At 42.1% G+C, this 24,404-nt stretch overlaps 1 protein-coding gene across 2 annotated transcripts; it reads right to left on the reverse strand.

The window, feature by feature from the left end:
• Nucleotides 1-357: 357 nt before the first annotated feature.
• LOC310842465 (P2Y purinoceptor 8-like) lies at nucleotides 358-19,116 on the reverse strand. Of its 2 annotated transcripts, none has more exons than XM_083734515.1 (2): nucleotides 18,962-19,116; nucleotides 358-2,865 (listed from the first exon to the last, which is right to left on the reverse strand). In XM_083734515.1, the coding sequence occupies exon 2, from the start codon at nucleotides 2,796-2,798 to the stop codon at nucleotides 1,719-1,721; it is 1,080 nt and encodes a 359-aa protein (XP_083590641.1). In that variant the 5' UTR covers nucleotides 2,799-2,865; nucleotides 18,962-19,116; the 3' UTR covers nucleotides 358-1,718. The 2 variants fall into 2 exon arrangements, with proteins under 2 accessions (XP_083590641.1, XP_083590640.1); XM_083734514.1 differs by lacking the exon at nucleotides 18,962-19,116 and adding an exon at nucleotides 8,226-8,350.
• Between the last annotated feature and the right edge of the window lie 5,288 nt (nucleotides 19,117-24,404).

Here is a 24,404-nt window from a genome sequence, read left to right on the forward strand (position 1 = left end):
AGATTACTATTGCTTAAAGAGCTGGTTTTCCATGGGTAAGGAGTGGGGCAAGGGGGAAATTGTTTGGAAAACAGCTCAGACCCATGCTTTCTAGACATGGGACAAGTGGAAGTTTGGACTTTTGAAATTATCACACATACACGCGCCACTTAAAAGCAAGCAAACTTTTTCTTTGGATAACTGGCTCAGGATAATAAAGTGCAACCCTACAATGTCTTGTCTACTCAGAAATAAGTCCCATTGAGCTCATGGGAGGTTACTTCCAGCAAAGCTTGGGTAAAGGAATACAGCCTATTTTTTTCTAAGCACTTCATGTAATTAAATGAATTTTGCTTATGAAATTGACATCATTCACCATTTTTTTACCACAGTATATTGATTTTAATAGGAAAAACACACACCCAGAAAATCCCAACATTGTACTTTCAAAGAACTGAAAAACTTACAAAACATTCACCTTTAGTTAGGACTAGAATCTTATAAATGGCTTCAGCAACTTCTAAAATTAGCTACAGGGTTAAACTCAGCTCAGATTCACATTTTATACAACCATGAATTATACATTGGAGGGCCCTCACACTTCTGGTTTCTAGCTCTGTTTGTTGCACTTATCATCCAGAAGATTTCTGAAAAGATTGCAGCTGTGGAATGAGCCACACCTTTACTTATTCCATCAATGAAACACTTAATATGAAATCTCAAATCTCAGTTTAAATATCATGTAAGACTGCCTAGTGTGTCTTAATATTTTTGTTTACAGTGCCACCAAAGGTCAGTAGTGCTTGCACTCACTGACTTGTCTATGAAACAAGGAAATATACTTTATTGATCCCTCCATATTAAGCTTGAAAGTTCTGTTGACCAAATTGTCAACATTAAGTGGAAATTAAAATTGGAAATTAAAAACAATTACTCAAACTTAGAAGCAAGGCCGGAAATGATTTAAAAAAAAAGAATAATTCAAGAGACAATGGAACTTGTATTTGTACACATACGAAATTGCAGCCATTGAATGTTTCATAGTTAAGTAAGTGGGTGAAGGTGTTACTGACCTTTGGCGTCACTTTCAAGCTTAATATTAAGATCTCCATAAAGTAGATTTCCTAGATACTATAGCCACAATATGTCAAAACAGAGAGGATTGAGTTGCAAATGGCTTGACTGCCATGAGCTGAAAAGAGATGTGAAAGTGGTGAGTGTTAAACATTTATTTTCAGCCAGTAAGTGAATGCCTTTTTAGAATTGGTTCCTTAGGACAGAACTCCACATTACAGCACATTTGGGCTGCCACAAAAGGCCGTAACCCTGTCTCAAACTCTACTCCAGTCCCTCATAATTTATATTACTTATCCCTTGCCATCATATCATAGTTTTTCCACCCTGGCCCCATATCACTAGGTGATGTTGAGGCAGGCACTGAAATGCATGGCACGATGACATTTCTTCACATGATTAGCTTACTGCCTTTTAAGGGAGGTTTGGGGAGATCATAATATTTGGATGGATATTTAATAAATAATAAAAATAATGCCATTTGAGGGGAGCAGCACCCTGTCTCTCCAGTAACATGTAGTTCTGCCTTTGGTGCGCAAGTCAAGGTGTTCCTTGATATCTATACCTTCCAAAGACACCAGCAGTGGCTTCATTCAGTGACACCAGTGCTATGGTTTCATTTTACGGAGCAAAGATGGCACCCGCTTCCCATTTGAACCCCGGTGTCAAAACACACTTTCACTTCTTTGCAAACATGGTCTATGTTCCGCCACCCCTTCCGCGTGTCCGCTTGACATTGATCTTGCCGACGTCGTCCTGGCAGAGAACATGCTTTCCCTTCTACTTTCCCAGCTTTCCGTCAGAGGTACCTTCTTGCCGATCACCTGCATGAATGTTTGATAGAACTCCTTGGATGCAAAGTAGTAAATGAATGGATCGATGCAGTTGTTGAGGCAGCTGAGGCACAAGGTGAGTTTGTAAATGTAGTAGTAGCCTTCCTGTTTACGGAGGCGGCTGATGATGTGCACCAGCAGGACAAAGTTGTTGGGAGCAAAACAAATGATGAACACCAAGACGACTATGGTGGCCAAGTAGATAGATCGGTTCTTCTGCCCATTGCCATATTTCTTAGAGGCCTGGATCAGCTTCCGAATAATGCTAAAGTAACAGATTATGGTCACTATAAATGGGAGCAAGAAGAAGAAGAAGAAGGGCAGTAAAAGGAAAGCTGCCCATGCCCCAATACTAGGAAGCATTTTCCACTTAAGCACATCGAAGCATGTGATAATGTTCAGTTCTTTCACTTCGAAAGTCAGGTCTTCCGCTTCTAATGGCCATAGGGCTAACAGAACAAGAAACCACATTCCAAGGCAGCAGGCAATCGCGTATCTCTTTCTTCTCCATTTCTGGGACGTCATTGGTTTTACCACTCCCAAGTATCGCTCCAAACTGATGCAGGTCATAGTGATTATGGAGCAATACATGTTTGCGTAAAACATCACTGTGACGAAGCTGCACGTGCGCCTGCCGAAAGTCCAGTTGTTCCCACTATAGTGATATATAATTTGGAAGGGGAAACAGGAAGCCAGCGCAAGATCGGTGATGCTAAGATTAATCATGAAGATGACCGAGGTGGTTCTCGGCTTGATGTGGAAGAAGAGTATCCAGAGGGAGAAAACGTTTCCAGGGATGCTGATGATTGCTGTCAGGGAGTACACAACTGGCAAGGCAACCATGATGACTTGGTTCTGGAGCATGTTAATGGTTGCGTTGTCCAGAGTTGAATTGGTACTATTTAAATGCATTTCGTATGATGGGCTTGTTGGCGCTTGAGGCTCTGCAGAATTCTGTCATGTGACTGAGGTCTGCAACCTAGGGTGGAGAAGAGATAAGTGAAAACAACATGTGGCAACAATTCACATCGACTTTCCAGCTTCCTTTATGGCTAAATCCATTTCCAGCTATATAAAATCACCACCACCACCAAGTTGCCCTTATATCTTACTATTATGCAATACTGTGATATCTTCAGATTGTTGAGTAAAAAATACTTACATGATTCTTATACCTGATGCTGCTGTCATAAGTAAAATGCAAAAGCAAGTTGCTCCTGCTATGAACATAATACAAACACAAGCAGTGCAAAAATGCAATATTGCATCAATAGGCACACCCTGAGATTATATTGGATGATATAAAAATAATTGCTTTTATTATAATTATTTTCTACTTAATAATACATCAGTTTGGTAGCACGGAGGGGCTGATCAGTGTATACTCAAAGGGTTGGATGCCATGAGCTGGCCTGTCCACTGCAATGAATGGGAAAGATGTTTCGGGGGAGGTAGGACTCTCTGTGTGTATTTCAGTAGGAATTAAAACCCTCAAGAGATTGAAAGCTTTCACTTAATTATTTAAGACTTAATTAAGAATTCTCCTTTTGATGAGAAAATTCTGCACGCAGGGTACCACAGGTAGAGAAGGCGCTCTCCCCAGGTACTGCCCACATCCCCTCAAACGATGGCAGAATGCCATGGCTCAGCCATGCCCAGATCTCAAAACCTGAGGTTTCATTCTGCAGATAAAGAGCAAGGAGTGCAGGGCCTCCCAGCAGAGCTTTGCACTGCCAGTGCCCTGAGGAGCCATCAGATCTCGGCGTCCCTAGGACTAGAGATCTCCACACTAGTTGTCTGGGTCCCTAGCCAACTCTCAGATACTTCCATTTGCTACCTCTTCCTTCCAAACAGCTCATGTGCAGCTAAGCAGGCACTTGGGTGTCTGCCTGTTCCGTTTACTTGTGCAGCCCTGGGGGAGGATGCGTGGGTCTGTCTGGATTGGAAGTCTCCTTTCCTCTCATTCTGAGCTGCTTCACTGCTGAAGCAAGAGCAATATAGGGGCATTTGATGTGAGAGAGTTTCTCAAACGCACAGGTCCCAAATCTATGAGCGTTTTTAAAGGTAGTGTCAGACCAGAACCACCCCCCTCTTGTACCCTCATACCTAGATGGCTCAGTTTGGGGTGAGGATTTATTGTGGGTAGAGTAGACATTTTTAAAAGTTACTAAATCGTTATTTTTAACCTACGGTTTGAATAAAACATCCAATTTAGGAAGCTGAGAAGTTCCACCATTTAGGAAGCTCAGACGTTTTGGCATACGTGGCCCCAAATCCTTAATGTTTCTCTGTTAAACCGGTCCAGTTTCAGTGGAACTAGAACCAACCAGGTTGACAAAGGTACATTTTCACCAACATTTGTAAAGAATTCGGGGCTGATCTGCCCTTAATGAAAGACTTGTTGGGTTCCCGGCAATTTACTATATTATTGTCACTACCACCACCACAGAATGACAGGACTGGAAAGGGTCCATCAGTTAAGTAGACTTTGTTGCGGTTTCTTTGCATTGGTCAAGTGACAGATTGCTTCCTTTCTTCACGTAACCAATACTGAAGATGGCAGCAATTATAACCATACACCATTTATTGCCAAAACTGAGAGGTCAACCTCAGAGATTAAGCCAAAGATGTAAAAGGCAGAGATTTCCACCCCATATATCTGACTTCACATGACATCTGTGTGTTGACAAATGCGAAGTAAATTAAACTGACCAAAAAATATCCTCACAGCTACTGATTAAGTAATGAAATCTTCAAACCACAGTGCGGATCTTTTGATGAAAAGCATCATATCATTGTGCTACAACTTGAGTCATGCACAAGCGCATTTATTAGAAAAGATTAAATGCTAAATATTAAACATTATATAGCTAATGGAGTGACCAGAACTGTCATTCAGGACTCAGGGTGTGAGCACACTGTTGATATTTACTGAGATACTATGCCATCATCGTACTGAAATTAAATGTATTGGCTTTTGAGCTTAGAAAGGAAACAACTAATTCAGTGCACCCGCTCCAAGACCTACTCAAGAGGAGGTGCACTAGCTTGCTGCTTGGAACAGGTCAAGGGATGCTTCTTTGATGAAAATGCTCGCTGCTTGAAATAGCAGGCAGCTTTTTGCAAGAAGCAGGTAAATACCTGAACCTTCCACACCAGATGGCAGGCTGGAGAGCCTACACTAGTGGTGAAAAGTCGCTTCATCTTGCTGCTTCATTCTGTAAAGGAACACTGTAAAGTAAAGTAATGCAGAGGGGTGGGGCAAGCTTCCTGTACTGTTATCATACATAACTTTTAACAGTTGTATAGAAGGGAGGATTTGGAAGGTTCCTCTTTCTGCATCCCTCAAATGATAAGCAAGCTACACATGCCAACATTTAGGGCAGGGGTCACTAAGCTGCTGCCCATATAGATTTCACTGCTGCCCCCCGGCTCAAGGCTGTTTCTTTCTTTCTTTCTTTTTTAAAGTAAGTCTCTAGGTTTTCTAAAAAGAAAGTTATGTGGCAAAATGTGCAGGTACCTTCTAAGTGATTTCTGTGAAATGAGAGGGAGTGTGGTTTAGCCACCTTGTGTGTTTTCCCCTGGTACTGAGAAATGTTCTCTGTTGCTTTTAGGCAGCAGCAGTGTGTGTGTGTGTGTGTGTGTGTGTGTGTGTGTGTGCGCGTGTGATTGTATGTGTTATGTGAAATATGGTGTGATCTCCTTCAGGTAGAGGGCCTTCTTGGTAGTGGCAGCCACTCTGTGGAACGCCCTCCCATCAGATGTCAAGGAAATAAACAACTGTCTGACTTTTAGAAGAAATCTGAAGGTAGCCCTGTCAAGGGAAGTTTTTAATGTTTGATGTTTTATCGTGTTTTTAATATTCTGTTGGGAGCCTCCCAGAGTGGCTGGGGAAACCCAGTCAGATGCGTGGGGTATAAATAATAGAATTATTATTATTATTATTATTAGGCAGGACCAGCAGGACATAGCTGTCTTACCATGGATGGCGGGAGTGGCTGCCTCTCTAGTTTTGTGTTATGCCACACACACCAGCTATTTTGTGACAGCGCCCCAGCACTTTCTCAAAATTCAGAATGTGCTCGCTGGTCCAGAAAGATAGGCAACCTCTGATTTAATGGCTCCAAAAGTGAGACCTTCCAGATTTCTCCTCTTCTATGCAAATATATTCAGAGTACAGGAGGCAGATTGCTCTGCTGCAGATGCTCACTGTGAAATCACATCCCTCACAATGCCTCTCAGACATCACAAGGCCCCTTCTGTGGAAATTATTCCCTCTTTGATGTGATGCTGCCTTCCCCACAACAAAGCCCAGAAGTGGGGTCCTAGGCAAAGGCACCGCCCTGAACCAGGTGCTGAGACTTGCACCAGCTATTTCTGGTGTGCCATTCTAAGACATAACACACTCTGTGTTTTTGTCTCGTATCTATTCGTGCTGCTTGAGAGAAACCAAATGAAGTATAGCACTTGCATGTGGGGAGGCGGGGGGAGAGAGATGTGAAAGGAAGCTTGGATGTGGTTTCCTCTGTTGGACCACGCCTTAACATATGACCCTGCTGCTGCCATTTCTGCAAATACACCTGATTTGTATATCCGCTGCTCTTTCAGACAGTAATTGGCAATATGAAAATGGTAAGTCTAGGGTGGAATCTACACACATATAAAAACCATTCTGAAAATGCTTCTTAAAAAAATGTTTTTAAAAATACATTGAATTTTCCATAAGGTTCACCATCGCCATGTAATATCACATTGTATATTGCACTTAAAATACACTTAAAACATTTTATTTGCAGCTATATAGATGAGTCCTAGAACAGTTGTGGATTTATTTATCCAATTGCTTGCGCATTTAAAAAGGTCTGTGCCAGCACGAGATTTTCTAACGGCCGAAGTACTTTTTCACCGAAATACGTTAATGTTTCAAACATAGCTGACAACAAGATGTTGGCTTGTTGGTTTCCCTGTTAAAAGTACATTGACACATTCTTAGAAAAAAATGTGAAGAGATTCAAAACATTCATTTACAGGGGAAACATTTTGTTCTGTTATTTGCATGATTCATTTTATTTATGAGAAACCATAATGTGTCTCTCAGAGAAAAACGGGGCAAAAGAAAACATCCAGATAGAAGGCTTTGTGTATATACAAGACAGAATCTCAGAATTGTAGCGTTGGAAGAGACCACAAGGGTTATCTATTCCAAACCCCTGCAATGCAGGAATCTTTAGATAGAACAGTGTTTTGCTTTTTAAAATAATAGTGCTTTGGATTTTGAAGCAAGGCATCTAACTCCAAGACTTTGGAAGTAGCCTGTGGCTGTTAGAAAAAGAAGAAGCAGTCATAGGCCACCCCTTACTCAAGAGTAAGCTATATCTATCACATTCCCCGACTGAAGTTGAATTCTGAAGACCAGAACTGGTGGCCAAAGACCTTTCCTTTTGTGCAATCCGTTGCTATGTCCAACAGATGAATGAGTGAAGTAACAATCAGGCAAGAAAGTGAAAGGATGTGAGGGAGGAGAACTGCAGCTGAAATAATTGTCCTTCTCAAGATGGTCCTCACACACATAGACGGATGCATTTCACGATATTCATTACACACATCCATCCGTCATGCAGATTGCTTAAGAGAGATAGCTATGCCCTTTTTACAACAGCAACCAGTCCACCAATCACCACTGTCACCTCAATCTTATTTGCATGTTTAGCAACTAACTGCCCACTAAGGACAGGTGCAAAAGCTGTCATCCTTAATAGACCTGGAAGCGAAGAAGAAGAAGAAGAAGAAGAAGAAGAAGAAGAAGAAGAAGAAGAAGAAGAAGAAGAAGAAGAAGATGGATTTGATATCCTGCTTTATCACTACCCGAAGGAGTCTCAAAGCGGCTAACATTCTCCTTTCCCTTCCTCCCCCACAACAAACACTCTGTGAGGTGAGTGGGGCTGAGAGACTTCAGAGAAGTGTGACTGGCCCAAGGTCACCCAGCAGCTGCATGTGGAGGAACGGGGAATCAAACCTGGTTCACCAGATTACGAGTCTATCGCTTTTAACCACTGCACCACAAAGGGCCAAGAATGAGTGCGGGCATAAAGATGCGAACATCTATTACCTGAGAAATAATTGGATGACAATGCAGGGCTTTTGAAGAACAAGGAGATCTTCTCTTTAGTTGAATAGTACTGAAAGGGGAAAGGGAAGAAGGCAGCTGAAATAAGGGTGCTTATCAAGCCGCAGACAGAGGCAAGAATCCCAAGGGGATTTACGGGAAGTAAATGGGTCAAAGGAAAGAAAGAGGATGCAAAACAATTGGGGGGGGGGAATCTGGGCCTGTGCACTCACCCATGTATTCAGCTGCAGTCCATCATGCTGGCCTCATTTCCATCCACATTCCCACCATTTGGTGGGCATCTCACTAGCACATGGCAGTACACTTAATGAAACATTTAGGCTAGCGCGACAGGAAATATTTCTACAGGGTCATGTGCATCACAAGATAAAGGGAGTGTTTTTGACTGCTGATGTTTTTGACTTCCTTTTTTCATAGATTATATCATGTGCAAACTGTCTGGTGCACAGTTTTAAAAACAAACTGAGAAACATCTGTCCAGGCATGCGAGACACTGATTGTTATTATTATTATTTGCTCACACAGATTGAGGGCACAAAAATGGCTGCCCTGGAAAGGGAGAGTCAGGTCAAGTCAACAACCAAAGTTCTCAAAGGAGAACTTACTATAGATTCAATAGATACTGGGAGAGGGGGAGGCATGGGCATGCAGAATAAGAGGGAGAAGCGGCTTCAGAAATGGGGTTTGGGAGGTGAAGAGCGAGCTTAGTAGTTGCAAGCTTAGAGTGGGAAGAGAAATCTGTGGGACATTAATGGGGGCCAGGGAGGCTGATGAGTGGAGCCAGCAGGGGTGAATCCCCTAGTTGTTGTTATTGATTTATTGCATTTCTCTCCTGCCCATCCTCACAAACGGGTCCCAAGCAGCAAATGATGAAAGGTGCAAAAGAAGATTTGCATGAGCCTGGCTGTTTCCGAATGTGGTACACGAAAGGATGCAAAAGCAACAGGTGCCAAAGAGACAGCATGCATGTGCTGTTCAGGACTAAAATAACCTGGTCGTTGCACCAAATTGTCATCAAGAAAGTTCAGAAGCCATTTCACTGCAGAACCTCAAATAACTATGCAAATAACGCTTCTGGCAAACAACACACTTCTGCGAACACCGAATCAGCCGCTAAAAGCTTCTGAGGACAAGGTGCACTCAGATTGGTGCAAATGAAGTTGCTCTGTTCTTTGATTCTGACTAAGGATATGTGAATATGTCAATTTGAGTTTCTCACTCTGCCAATCTTAATTTCAGTTTCGCGCATTCCTGCACCGGCTTGCAATTTATTTATTTATTTATTTATTTATTTTAACTAGTTAATGCGAAAAATTGTTGGCGTTTTTCGTGCAAACATCTCACATTATGCACATTGTTTTGCAAGAAACTTCTCTAATACAATGTGCTTTATATATTGTTCACACAGATATATGTATTTTTGTGGACGTTATTTGATTGGCGAACTGCATCGCAAAGTTTGGAGAAGTGTGAATTTCAAAAGATAGCTGTGTTTCGGTTCACATATCGTTTTGGGAAGTCCATTATTAGTTAGGTTCATATTGAAATTCAAACTAAACCAAGTTTCTCGCCCATCCCTAGTTTTGACCCAATGCAAAAATTATAGACTGAGATTGAGTGAGATGAGGCAAGGCTTTCAGAATTCAGTGGCATCCTGGACAGCATCACAAAGGGTTCAGGCTGAAAACTCCATAAAATAGGGCTGGTCACTGTAGTGGCTCCCCTAGGTTGTTGATTCAATTCCATAACCCCTGACTATTGCTGAAAATTTTGGGGGGGCCCTGTTCCTATCCCAGAGCTACAATTCTCAGAGTTCCCTGTGAAGAGAGATTGATTGCTAAACCACTCTGAGAATTATAGCTATGGGAGGGGGAAAACAAGCCTGCTCACAACTCTCAGCACTTTTAACAAACTATGAGATTGCTCAGTCAGTAGAGCAGGATACTCTTAATCTCAGGATCATTGGTTTGAGCCCTGCGTTGGGCAAAAGATTCCTGCATTACAGGGGGTTGGACTAGATGACCCTCGTGGTCCCTTCCAACTCTACAATTCTATGAATCTACACAGTTCCTAGAATACTTTAGGGGAAGCCATGGCTGTTTAAAGTGGCATTGAAGGTCTTTAAATGTTGGTGTGAATGTGGCCTAGGATTGTTTTTTACTCGGCGACCGAATGCATGCACTTGCGTTCTGGTGTCTTTATTCGATCTGGCTATACCGTATTTTTCCGTGTATTGGACGAGGTTTTTTGACACAAAAATCATGTCCAAAAACTGGGGTCGTCCAATACACGGATAGTGGCATGGGGGGGGGGGAGCTGCTGCTGTGCACAGGGAGCGATCTGGGGGCACTGGCTACTGGCACGCAGCTTCTCCCGATGCTGCAACAAGCAGGGAGCGATCTGGGGGTGCTGGCTGGCAGTGCACAGCTTCCCCCGATGCCGCTGCGTGAGGGAAACACTCCCTTCCTGCGCACAGGAAATGATCTAGGGAGTGTTTCCTGCCCGCAGCTGCGTGGGGGGAGAGGCTCAGCAACTTGGGTCCATCTCCCCTCATTTTCTTAAAATTGAGTCCCCCAAAATAAGGGAGGTCTTATACACGGGGTGTGTGTATGGAAAAGTACGGTATATATTTCAAGCAAACTATTTACATTGTAAAGGGGGTTGGCAGGATGGAGCGGACAGGAAAACCATATAACCTACGCTGTCTACTGAAAAGTGGCAGACTTTTCCTTTAGCAAAAGTCATTTGTTGAAAACGGGACATTGTGGTCAGGCTTGGTGTTACCACATAGAAGGTAAAATACTGCCAAATGCAGGGCGTGGAAATGCTTTTTGAGTGCATTTTGCATTTTAACCCTTTGTCAGAATTGGCATCACCACCCTAAAGGCTTTGAGATTTCCTGCGGGTGAAAAGGCTAGAGGTACTTAGGCTGGACTTAGTGTAGCTCCATTTAAGGGAGTATTATATTATACAGGCAATGAGACAGGGCAACAGTATAGCAGAATCACTATGCTAACACTAGAGAAATGAAAAGGATTAGATCAGGATTAGACCCATCACTTGGAGGAAACCATAGTCACATTTCGCTTGTGTTTTCTTCAGAACGTGTCCATAAGCACATACTCTGAGGAGACAGAAATAAGAACTGTGTTTGCTCCAGTGCTTCCTAGAATTTTCTCTCTGTAATGCCGTGATCTAGTTTTCTATGTCCCTTTCGCTTCTTAATATACATTGATCCATATACAAAAAAATGGGGGGGGGATAGTTCAGACCCTCCAAGTGCCCCTGTTTTCCAGGGACAGTTCCCGATTTACAGAAGCTGTCCCAGTTTCTGATTTGATCCCTAAATGTCCCGCTTTTCCTTAGTACGTCTATTTTCATCAAAGAAATGTTGGAGGGCATGGAGTTAACCAGCCAATATGTCAACTGAAGGTAGCCCTGTATAGGGAAGGTTTTTAAAAATGTTTTATTATGTTTTTATATATGTTGGAAGCTGCCCAGAACAGATGAACAGATGAATGAATGTAATGCTGGGGAAAAGGAAGGTGAGATGCTTTGACTGGCTGGAAAACAGGCCAAATTAGATTCTAGCCTGATGGATCTGGAATTTCAGTGGCAATAAATCAAACAGACTAAGGACTTTTCCAGCCCGATCCCTATGTATACAAAGAGCTTGTGCCCCTTGTGAAAGAGCCTGCACTCTACAGCCTTGCAGTGAGGCAGGCCACAGAATATGGACTCATCTACACAACTGCAAATAAAACATTTTAAATGTGTTGTAAAGTGGAATATACAAATGCGACACTGGGTGGGACAATGCAAAATTCAATGCATTCAAAATGAATAATTCAAAATGCAAAATTCAATGCATTTTTCAATATGGTTTTTTAAAGCATTTTCACAGTGTTTTTATATGTGTGTGTAGATTCTACCTAACTCTAACTCTACCTAACTCCCTTTCCTGGTAATGGCGAGAACATTCCACTGTGCCCAGCTGAGGGATAGTGGAGTAGGGGCTTCACATACTTCTTTGTGGGCCACTCTCTGTAAGTAAAATGAAGCAGATAAACAGCTTCTTCCCTCAACCATTTCTCTGTTCAAAATCAACCTCAACCCTTCCTTCCTTCCTTCCTTCCTTCCTTCCTTCCTTCCTTCCTTCCTTCCTTCCTTCCTTGAATCAAGGCTCTGAACAAAATGAAGGTAAATAGCTCCTGCATTACTGAAAGTTTTCATCCAGGGGCAGCAATTACTCCTGGTTAGCCAATATGACTACGTATATAACTATATTGCAAAAGAAAGAATGCTAGCAGGAATGAGTGAGCCAACAACCATCTTTCTGGCAACATTATTATTGAGAAATTTCCATACCCCACTTCCTAATTGCCCGAAAATATATACAATAGACAAACACACAGAGAGATCATGCTTAATTGTTACCTACATTGAAAGCAGTCCTCCCCCCAAAAAAAATCCTGGACTGTAGTTAACCCCTAAGAGAGCTACAATTCCCAGCTCCCTTAACGAACTACAGTTCCCAGGAGAAGCCATGTGCTTTAAATGTGTTGTATGTACACAACCTCAAAAAGCCTCTCCTTTGATTGCCATCAGAGAAGAAAGATAAGGTCACTTCCAGACTTACTGTTTATGAGCAATTATCCAGATTTATTTATTTTTTAGACAAACATTTGTGGGGAGAGATTAAATACCACAGACATTCATTCTGATTGATTTGCAAGGAGGCTATACGATATTTCATCAAGCATAGCCAGTACATTTTCCTGTCACTTTCTTTACTGCAAAAAGGTCGCAGTGTGAGGAGCAAGAGCACCCAATAAACTTTCATTGCGGAACCAGAATGTACCAACACGTTTCTGGATCCCACCCCAAAATAGCGATGATCTGGAGTCAAGTGTTCTAAAAATAAAAACCTTCAATTCTGATGCATATATAGCAGCTGCCACAGAACGGCCATCTTTGCAGCCTGTGGCATTTGCCTTTGTGCAGTGGACAATGGCTGATTTCCTCCGCGGCACTGTAAGACCTCACCTTTGAGGCCCAGAGCCATCATGCAGAGGGTCGCCTGATCTGCTGGTGGCAGCTCTGCACACAAACAACTTGCCACGTGGGAGCCGTCACCTTGCAGAGTGATTTGAAAACAGTGTGGCAGCTGCGCGGGCGCTGCTCGCTCTTTAATGCTGGGGTGTGTTGTAAAGCTGTGAAGCAGAAGCCATGAGCGATGAGGAAGTGGTTGCAATGATTTGTATCAAAGTGCACGGCTAAAACCTGTATACAAACTGGAGTGGAAACTTGAAAGTAACCTTTAAACCCTGTTTTGCTAACAAACGGATACGCTAAATAAATATGGCTGTAAACTCCCTTATCAGAGTCCCTACTCAGAGTAGACCCATTGAAATTAGTGGACTTAAGTACACGTATTTCAGTGGGTCTGCTCTGAGTATTAATTAGTTGGCTGTTACCTGATACACGTCAACTCAGAGGCATATGTAGTGCCGATTTTACGTGTAAGCTAAACAAGCTACAGCTTAGGGCCCCACTCTCTTGGGGGCCCCCCAAAAAATTAAGAGGAAAAAACACCTGGATGTACATTTCCAAAATATAAGATAAAAAACAAATAAAATAAAAACTGCATACAGCAACAGTGTTTTGTTTTGTGTTGTGTCGGCTCCTATGATGTAAGTAATGGGCCCCGCCTGCTAGCCTGCTCCTTGAAATATTTGCTCATTTCTCTATATAGGGTGCCTACATTCTGCATAGACTGGTTGCATGGCAACATGTGCAAATGGCTTTAGATACCTATTATGGACCTATTAGCTCCATAAATTACCATATAGCATATATTCAACACAAAAAACAGCGACAATTTGTTGTTGACAAAGGACAGCTGGACATATAAAGGGCCCCATTACCTTCAGTAGCTTAGGGCCTCATCAAATCAAAATCTGGCTCTGGGCATATGCAATTTTGTTGAATGGGGCTTATCTGGATTGAGCTTCGGTTTATTGGCTCTTACCCAGTCCATGACCGAGCCAATACTGAACATCCTGAACATCCACTGCCACACCTGCAGCTGTGCCCAGATGGCAACGTGCTCCAAAACTCTGGATAACTGCCCCCAGAGCGATAAATCAGCTGCCTCAGAAGGATAAATCAAGGCTGTAATTAAGTACAGAATGGGTGGATATCTATTTAGCCTTTTCATCTCAAGTGGAAATTCTGAGGCTGGTCTTGGATTGGGCCTTGGATTGGAACTCCAAGGGTTCAAAAGTGACCCTCAGAACTCTGTAGACTACTCCTCTCACTGTCTATGCTCCCCACCTTCCTCAGGTGCCTTTGCTTGTGTCATTGAACTGTCATAATGCCTCTTGCTTGCCTGGTTGGAAGATGGAGAGATGCATGGTGTGGGTGGGATACCTCTGATTTTGGCATTGGCAGAATGCAGCCTACAGTACAAAGATAAGAACCACATCTATAGCGGTGGCCTCCACAGCTTCTGCCTCTAGTCCCACCTTTTACCGGTAGGCAGTCCCTAGAAGGTTGTCTGTAAGGGATGAAAAGGGTTCCCCACCCATGCAAGACCAAGCCTTTAACTCAGGCTTCCTCAACCTCGGCCCTCCAGATGTTTTTGGCCTACAACTCCCATGATCCCTAGCTAGCAGGACCAGTGGTCAGGGATGATGGGAATTGTAGTAGTAGTAGTAGTAGAAGAGTTTGGATTTGATATTCCGCTTTATCACTACCTGAAGGAGTCTCAAAGTGGCTAACATTCTCCTTTCCCTTCCTGCCCCACAACAAACACTCTGTGAGGTGAGTGGGGCTGAGAGACTTCAAAGAAGTGTGACTGGCCCAAGGTCACCCAGCAGCTGCATGTGGAGGAACAGAGACGCGAACCCGGTTCCCCAGATTATGAGTCTACCGCTCTTAACCACTACACCACACTGGCTCCAGATGTTTTGTAGTCTCAAAACATCTGGAGGGCCGAGGTTGAGGAAGCCTGCTTTAACTTGAACCAAATAAGCTTTGCAAATTCATTAGCGTTTTTATAAAGAGTAAACTTGGGGAAAGGTGATTTCCATTTAAACCTTACAATTTGGCAATATGGAGTGTCAGGCAGTTTGCAGATTGCGTACATGCATGCAAAGCATCCTTGCCTGTGGATTTCTAAATGTTATCTCTTTTATCTATAACACCCTTGAATGCTGAAGGCTGTGCTAGCTGTTGAGATCTGTGAACTATCGGGTAGTTTCTAGAGCTTGCTTGTGCCAACGAGCAACTTCAGTGAGTGGGGTAGAGCCTGAAGTAACATGTGAATTAGCTCTGAAGTGACCAGTTCTCTACCAGCCAGCTCCTCCCTTGTTGTTACCAATCATTTTGCCTGGGTGGGAAGAAGAAGCTGGCAGAGGGGTGCTGCACCACCAGCTTTTCTTTCTGATGATAAGTAGAGAAAAATCAGTACTGACATTTATTAATGACAAGAAACCCCTTACGGACTTTCTGCGCAATAAGGAAAAAGAACTTGTGGTATCAGAGTTTGAAGACTATGGGGGGAAAGGTTGGTTTATGGAAAGTAGAAGTGTTGGATGTTATTGTGGAATAAGAATTTTATACAGGTTTTTTAAGCTGATAGGAAAAAACCCTGCTGATTCTCCATCTTTTTCCTTCTCTTTTTTATCTATTTTATTTTAATTCTTATGTTAAAAATGCTTGATATTTGATGTTTATTTCCGTATACTGATTTTTCTTCTTTCTTTCAAGCTGATAACAATTCAAAATGGCAAAGCTTTTCTTTCTGATGGTTTCCAACCCAATAAGGGGCAGTTAAGTCGGAAAACACCTTTTTTGCCACATGCACTTTGCAACAAGGACAAGATAGGACGAAGGCTTTGGGTCAAGTGTCCTGCACCCATAAATGAGTTAATACTTCTGAAAAAGTGGGTGGGGCTCTCCTTAGCATGGTGATCATTCTTACTGTTGGGTGATATAGACCTTCGTTAGTGGAGTGTTCCCTTCATATACACAAATATTGCTGGATGCATTGATGATACAGGAAAGCCGTTCCTGTAGAATACTTTTGTTGCAGTTTGCACAGTCATAACTAACATTCTTACCCTTGCTGCCCACTCGAATAAACCCCTCTCTTGCTACTTATTGTGAAAGACAGTCACATGATTAGATCGACATGCATGGCTCCTGAAGCACATAGAATACCATGCTGCAGCAGGGCTGCTGCTGTCTTTTCTCTCACATTTCAAGTCAAATCTATCAAATTTGCCCTGACTGAACCGCAGCCATCCCTCAAAATCCACACTGATTTACCAAAATCTATATATTCAGGGGAAATGTGCATAAAAATGAAGAAATCAGTGAAAATTACATAGAACGGTGCATTATATCAGGAGAAATGGCTTGCAGAAATCTATACATTCATCAAAACTGCATACAAAATTGTGTTTATTGGGAGAAATAGACACTAAAATGCTGAGCTTTTGAAAAAAAAATGCTAAGAACTATGGAGAACTGAATTTCATACTGGAAAAATGAGAAACCAAGAGAACAAAAATGATACTAGTTGCAGTATAAGGCAATCAGCCTGTGTATGGTGTAGCACAAATATATTACCTGCATTGTTCTTCACATCTGTATTGCTCCTGTGTGTACCATAGTAGGCTTGCATGCACAGAAGGAATGTGCAATATTCACACCTATATACCAGTGAATATTGCAGGAGATTTATTGGTGGAGATATCCTCACTACAGGAAGGTCAAGTCACACGATTCCTGGTGAACCAAGTATTCTCTTCTTTTGAAGCCACTTGTGTGAACTGATGGTGCAAAGATGGTCTCAGACTATACTTATGATCTTTCCCCTGGGTGACTACTCCACCTTCAGCTGCCTGGAAGTTTATTCTGATTACTGGTATGTGGTTTCCTACAGCTGTACTTTCCTTATCCAAACCCAAACTTTCCTTTTTTTCATTCATGAAACTATGTATATGGTAAATCACAGTCTTCCCACAAAATGCACTGCACCTGGTGCTTTTGTGTTTTGCAAGAATATACCAGCCAACGTTATAATGGGGGTGGGGGATGGCGGCAACACTAAAATGCTATTTGAGGTCCTCTAGAAATAAATTGCAGGAGATGGCAAAGATATTTACACCATACTCAAGTACTGCAAGTATTTGTTTCGTAGTGAAACCCCAAAGGTAACTATGTACTAATACAGAGGTTTTCATCCTTTTTGGGTGCATGGCTGCCTTGACCAACTACATTCTTTCTGCAGCTGTGGAGCCCAGGAGCCCAGTTATGTTATGTTATGCAGAGCTGACAGCCCCTCACCCCTTTTCAACCACCCTCCCTTGTGGAGTGTTCCCTCAGCCTCTCCTCTCCTCTCCTCTCCTTGGGAGTCCTCTGGACAGTGACAGCTGCTGCCCCTGATCTCTGAGCTGCCCCACCCCACCCCAAAGAGAGGTGCCTCTTCAAACTGCCCCACAGGGGTCTGAGAAGCACCCCCTGACCAGCTCCAGAGGCTGGAGGTTTGGAGAAAGAAAGAAAGGAAGGAAGGAAGGAAGGAAGGAAGGAAGGAAGGAAGGAAGGAAGGAAGGAAACCACTGTGCAACCTATAACAGACTTCCTCAACCTCGGCCCTCCAGATGTTTTGAGACTACAATTCCCACCATCCCTGACCACTGGTCCTGCTAGCTAGGGATCATGGGAGTTGTAAGTAAAAAACATCTGGAGGGCCGAGGTTGAGGAAGCCTGATCTATAAGATATGCATATATGTGCAGCATATATATAAAATGTGCCTCAAGGATGTGCCTAAACACCAGTCAGTATGCACATGTACCAGATATAGCAGAGAAGGTATACATATATCATGAGAAGTCAATTAAAAACTATTGCATGTATCCAACTAGCCGAAGAGTACATGGGTTTAATCTTGTCAGATTTCTATCTCATCATTACTTAAAGAAGCCTATTTTACCTGCATAACAACACAATATGGTTGGTTAGTTTCAGCGACTGGCCGCAAATCGACCAGTGAGCTTCATGCCTGAGTGTGGGGTACCAGGTGTCCCTAACTCCAACCACTACGTACAGAATGGATTAAAGAACTAATAATAAAAATAACATTAAAGGCAGATAAGCAGATTGGCTCATTCCAAAATGGTACACAGATGGTGAAGTGGACTTTGAGGAGCACTAAAGACCGTAAAAACTTTCCTGTACCTGAAATTTTCCATAGGTCAGCAATTGGCAATTATTTTACAATTAAGAGGATAGACCAGAGTTGTCTGTAAAAGCCGCTTTCGACAAACTGTTTTAGCCTATGTAAGAGACAATAAGCACAGTTTGCTTTTATGCACTGTGATTTTAAAAATTGCGGTTGAATTCTGCAAGCAGCGAAGTTCTGCTTTCGTGGTGATTAAAAGACTGAAAATGTTGCTTTCCTGATAAAGATACATACTAATAATTCTTAAAGGGGTTGTGCAAAATGATTGTCTCCCACACTCTTTCCCCGCTAGAACAGCAGTTTCAAAATTGCTACAAATCATTACTTCATTTGTTTGCCTGTCTCAAGTACAGAAACGTTTATTAAATCATTTGTGTTTTAAATGCAATACAACTTTTCTTTAACATAGTCAGCTTATACACAACTAATTTAATTTTAACAGCAGTTCCTAATTTAATCTTAATAATACTTGTGGCTGTTTAATAACACAGTTCCTTTCCCTGAGTTAGTTGTTGATTGCGAACTGTTATGCAAGTTGCTTTGATAGCAATGTGCAATTGGTTAAGCCATCAGTGATGGTCTTATCGGTAGACATGACATAATTCACTGCAAGAAAACTTAGGATCAAACAAGGGACATGAAAAATCACACGTATCTCATAGAATGTAGGTTTTAGATGACAAAGTAGCACTTACCTGCTTTGGTGTGTAGCTCATAGCATGCAAGAGCCACATGTGATGGGATGGGAAGTAAGTGAGAAGATGTTGTTTTGGCAGCACCCCGCAGCTCAGGAAATGACCATACATACATATATATTTTGCAACGGTTAACTGTTTCCTCACTTGTGTGCTGATCACAGATAACTCATGAGACCCCAGTCTGCTTAGCTAGTTATCAAACAGGACCTCTCCTTCTCATCCATAAATGTCAAACTTTCTATTATTAAAGTGGATTGGAATGTTTGGTACCATTTCAAATTATGAAGCAGGAAGATGTTGGGCAAATTAATCTTCAGACGGGTGTTTCCTTTGCATGTGTCTGTTTATCTGATCTAACAGCTGACATTTAGTGGTGTATTACATCAGTAAATAAAAGGTAAAAGGTAAAGGATCCCTGGATGGTTAAGTCCAGTCAAAGGCAACTATGGGGTTGCGGCGCTCATCTTGCTTTCAGGCTGAGGGAGCCGGCATTTGTCTACAGACAGCTTTCTGGGTCATGTGGCCAACAGGACTAAACTGCTACCGGTGCAACAGAGCACCAAAACGGAAACCAGAGCACATGGAAACGTCGTTTACCTTTCCACTGCAGCGGTACCTATTTATCTACTTGCACTGGTATACTTTCGAACTGCTATGTTGGTAGGAGCTGGGACAGAGCAACGGGAGCTCACCCCATCTTGGGGATTCAAACTATTGACCTTCTGACTGGCAAGCCCAAGAGGCTAAGTGGTTTAGACCACAGCGCCACCTGCGTCCCTATCTAGCTCAGCATCCTGTTCTCACTGCGGCAGACCAGATGCCTGTGGGAAACCAGCAAGCAGGATGGGAGCACAACCACTCTCTCTCTTCGTATGGTTTCCAGCAACTGGCTTTCAGAATCATATGGCCTCTAAACCATAGAGACAGAGCATATCATGGCTAGTAGCCATTGATAGACATGCTCTGCGAATTCATCTAACCATCTTTTGAATTCATTCTAGTTGGTGGCCATCACTGCTTTCCGAGAAAGCAGGTTCCATAATTTAATTATGTACTGCATTAAATGCTTTCTTTTATCTGTCCTGAATCTTCCAGCATTAACCTTTATTAGATATCCACAAGTTGCATTTAAGTGTATCACTAGAAACATCTTTCAGACATGCATTTGAATTCCCTCTGAATTTGTTGTAGAATGAGCTCCAAAAGCTATCTGGGCTGGGAGCCCTGTTGATTTTCTATTTATTTATGGAAGTTTTGACCTCTGCTGAAATAGGTTTGTTCAATATTCTTCCTTGATCATCAGTGATAGGCTATAATTTACGGATAGCTAGTTTTGTATGTTTTCTTCATTAAGTTTCAAGGAACTATTTAATTTAGAATACTATTTGGTAAAGGTTTCATTAATTACTGTCAGTAAATACTCCACCTTTCTGTTTTTTTATAGAGAGAGGAAAATGTGCATACAGTGGTACCTGTGGTTACGAACTTAATTCATTCTGCAGGTCCATTCTTAACCTGAAACCATTCTTAACCTGAGGTACCATTTTAGCTAATGGGGCCTCCCGCCGCCACCCTGCCCCTGCTGTGCGATTTCTGTTCTCATCCTGAGGTAAAGTTCTGTTCTTAATCTGAGGTACTACTTCCGGGTTAGCGGAGTCTATAACCCGAAGTGTTTGTAACCTGAGGTGTTTGTAACCCGAGGTACCACTGTATTTTTTCTTCTTCAGCATATAGGTTAAGGGGTTTGAGTTTCATTTCCCAGCCTGATAAAATCATTGATTAAAAAAGTTTAAAGATTTTGTAGCTGAGTTTTTCAGGCTTCACATTCTTTCATTAGACCGAGTAATAATTGCCTATATGCTTTACTTGAAGCTGTGGTGTTTTGTTTAATTTCCAAAATTGAGATGTAATGTAAAAGCTGTTATTTGATTAGAATGATTATCCTATTAATTTTTCTTTTTACAGCTATGCACACCCTTGGTTTGTGGCCTTCATAGCATCCCCTACAATAGCTAAATTTGGATTTGAGCCTAAATAAAATGTAATATATTCCATTATCAATTTCTTAATATGTTCCATGGAGCTTTTCCTGTTAAATAAATTTGAGTCTCATCTCCAAACCTATTGGACAGATGAGTCATAGTTAAGTTGCAACGTAGCCCATAGAGATGAATGGTCTGACATAGTGTTAGGAAGAATTTGGCATCCTATAGCTGCACCTCTATGGGGCCAGAATCCAGCACATACCGTACTTTTCCGTGTATAAGACTAGGTTTTTTTAATTAAAAAATTGTGTTCAGAATTGTGGGTCATCTTATATGCGGATACAATCTTCCCCCATTTTCTCAATTTGGAGTCCCCCAAAATAGGGGTTGTCTTATACATGAGGGCATGTTATACACGGAAAAATATGGTAATTCAATTGTAAGAATGAATAGGACCTGGAGATAAATAGTTGTAGTCCCTGACCCCCTGGGTGCACCCACCAACAGGAATCCACCAGGCGATAGTGCAGTAACAAAAGATGGAATCACATTTCTAATGTGTTAAAAATAAAAGAGAATTGCTCTTGAATGATTGTGTCCATAATTCAATTCACAAAAATATATCCTCCCTTCTTGTTTTGTCCAAAATAATAATGACAGCTCTAAAATTGAATTTTCCAGCTTCTGTGAAAAGGTTATTGAAGCATGGATGTTTAGTAAGCCTAGCATTACTATCCATGTGATGTGTTTCCTGGAGAATTATAATTGATGGTGTTGTCTTGTTCTGTTAGGTAAGGGGGGCAGTTTCCATTTGTCCCTTCTTGCTTTAGGCTCCTGCAGGTCTCCCATGTTAAATTTATCTTCCTCCCAGGGGACCTTCAATTTCAGTAGTGTTAAGACAGGTTCCACTTCTCCTTTTCTGGTGCCTTTGTGTGGCATGCCATCAATCTCCGCGATGGGAGCAAATGGAAATCCCCATTTATATTTGATCCCTGCCTCCCTGAGTTGTTCTGTAGCTGCTTTAAGGGGCCATGGTGAAAGGGAAAGGGGGTTAATAAGGCTGGAGAGAAGATAGAGCTCCAGTGTTTGTGTGAATACCCATGCAATGCAGCCATCTGAGCATCAAAAGATGCACACAGATAATTGTATGCCAGAGGGTATTTTTTAATGAGTTTCTCAAACCTTTTAAAGGACGCGGGTGGCACTGTGGGTTAAACCACTGAGCCTAGGACTTGCCAATCAAAAGGTTGGCGGTTCGAATCCCCGTAACGGGGTGAGCTCCTGCCAACCTAGCAGTTCAAAAGCACATCAAAGTGCAAGTAGATAAATAGGTACCACTCCGGCGGGAAGGTAAACGGCATTTCTGTGCGCTGCTCTGGTTTGCCACATGACCCAGAAGCTGTACGCCGGCTGTACACCAGCTCCCTTGGCCAATAAAGTGAGATGAGTGCCACAACCCCAGAGTCGGTCACGACTGGAGCTAATGGCCAGAGGTCCCTTTACCTTTACAAACCTTTTAAAAAGGCCATGGAGGTTCCATCTTAAGATTCTGCACGTGCTACAAATTCCAAAACAGACAACTTGGATTGCACTTCCTATAACTGAATCAGAAGAATCTTGCACATTGTGAGGTTCATGTTTATTTATTTCCATAGTGAACAGTGCTCAAGGCGAGACAGGTGGGGGGAGGAAGTGAGATATTTCTTTCTTCGAATTAGGTCAGATTTCATGGCATTCATTGAGAAAGAGTGAGGTGGTTATCCAGCTGCTTTGAAAGAAGTTGTTGCCTCTTTACTGTCAGTGATTTGAGGGAGGGTTTGAGCGTGTACAGGGAAATTTTGGCTTGTGCAGTTGAAGTGGATTAAAGCGTTCCATCACCCTAGCACAACAAATCAAGCAAATAGACCTTTTCATTATGAATGTGACAGGGAAATGCATTGAAAAATGTGGGATGCTGTGTGGCTGACTGCAGTTCATCACTAGAAAACTGAATTAATTGAGGCCTGGATTAGAACTTATTCTGCCGAGGAGGAGGACCATATGGGGTGTGCCAAAAAGAGATAGGTTTGAGGAGGTTTTTTGGTTCTTCTCTTTTATAGGTAAGGGACAGCATACTTTATATCCCCCAGTCTCTCAGGTTCCTAGGTGGAGAGGCCAGGTAGGAGCTCATTTAAAGTGTGGTTATGCATCAGGCATAGGATTATTGCATTGATATGATTCTCCAAATGCATGAGAGCAAAGAGCCCATAATATTCCGCGGGTGGATACTTTTCTTCCTTCTGTACTCTGCTTTGCTTTATACAAGCTTGTGACTGCAATAATTATGTGTGATAATAATTGCTGTTTTCACTGTCAAGAAAATTGTGTGTGTGTGTGTGTATGGAGAGAGAGAGAGAGAGAGAGAGAGAGAGAGAGAGAGAGAGAGAGAGAAGTGTGGGAAATATTTTCCCAGGATGGCTTACAAATATGTTGTGAATCACCCTATGATTGTTGGATGAAGGGCAGAATACAAATTTAATAAATAAATAAATGAATATAAACAAACAAAAACAAAAACACCTAGATGACAACAACAACAAGAGCAATTTTATTATTTATACCCCACCCATCTGGCTGGGTTACCCCAGGCACTCTAGGTGGCTTCTAACACATATAAAAACATAATAATACATAAAACATTAAAAACTTCCTATACAGGACTGCCTTCAGATGTCTTCTAAAAGCTGTATATTTATTTATCTCCTTGACACCTGATATGTATTTTTATATTTAGAAATTCCAAAGTCCGTTTTTATAAGCTTTGTTTGGTTTGTCACGACAGCCCTGTGAAGTGAGCTGCTGATGTACTGAATTTCCATAGGAAATCTGGGCACTAAGAAATGTGCCCTCAGTGCCTTGTTGAGCTGTGCTTTGCCCCTATCTCTGCTACTGGCCATAGCACCAGGAAACAGGATCAGAAGCAAATTCTAAGTCTTTGAAAGTGCAGAAGACCCATATTTATATCTGTTTATTAATAATACTTTCAAAATGTTTTTCAAAAGAGCACATTAAGGTAACGTAGAAGATAAAGTGAACGAGTTAATCATCCCCCTCTTGTGTGCCTTTTTTCAGATTCACCAGTGTAAACTCCTAACTGAGCTGCATGCTCCTTCCTGAGCAATTGCTAGCCATGCCAAGCAGATTTCAGTTTGATAAACCCAGCACCTGCTTGCAGATTGTAGTGGCGCTTTCCTTGACTATTTTTAGTACATATCTGAGGCTGGGAGTCTCATTATCACTCAGCTCCCTTTCCCATTCTTAGTGCAGAGAGGAACATGCAAGCTAGGAAAATGATGATCTTGCTATATTCTTTGTTGGTGTTTTATGCGTTATTTATCATTCGCTCTGTAAGCTGTGTTTGGGGTGAGTGCCAATCGTTAGGGAGGAAATTGTCATGAGTCCCATGGAGAGTCATG

Source organism: Podarcis gaigeae (assembly GCF_964106915.1).
Source record: "Podarcis gaigeae genome assembly, chromosome: 4".
NCBI lineage: Eukaryota > Metazoa > Chordata > Lepidosauria > Squamata > Lacertidae > Podarcis > Podarcis gaigeae.

Bases quoted from the DNA above. Each gene is read 5' to 3' on its own strand.
- LOC310842465 (XM_083734515.1), bottom strand. From the start codon at position 2,798: ATGCATTTAAATAGTACCAATTCAACTCTGGACAACGCAACCATTAAC.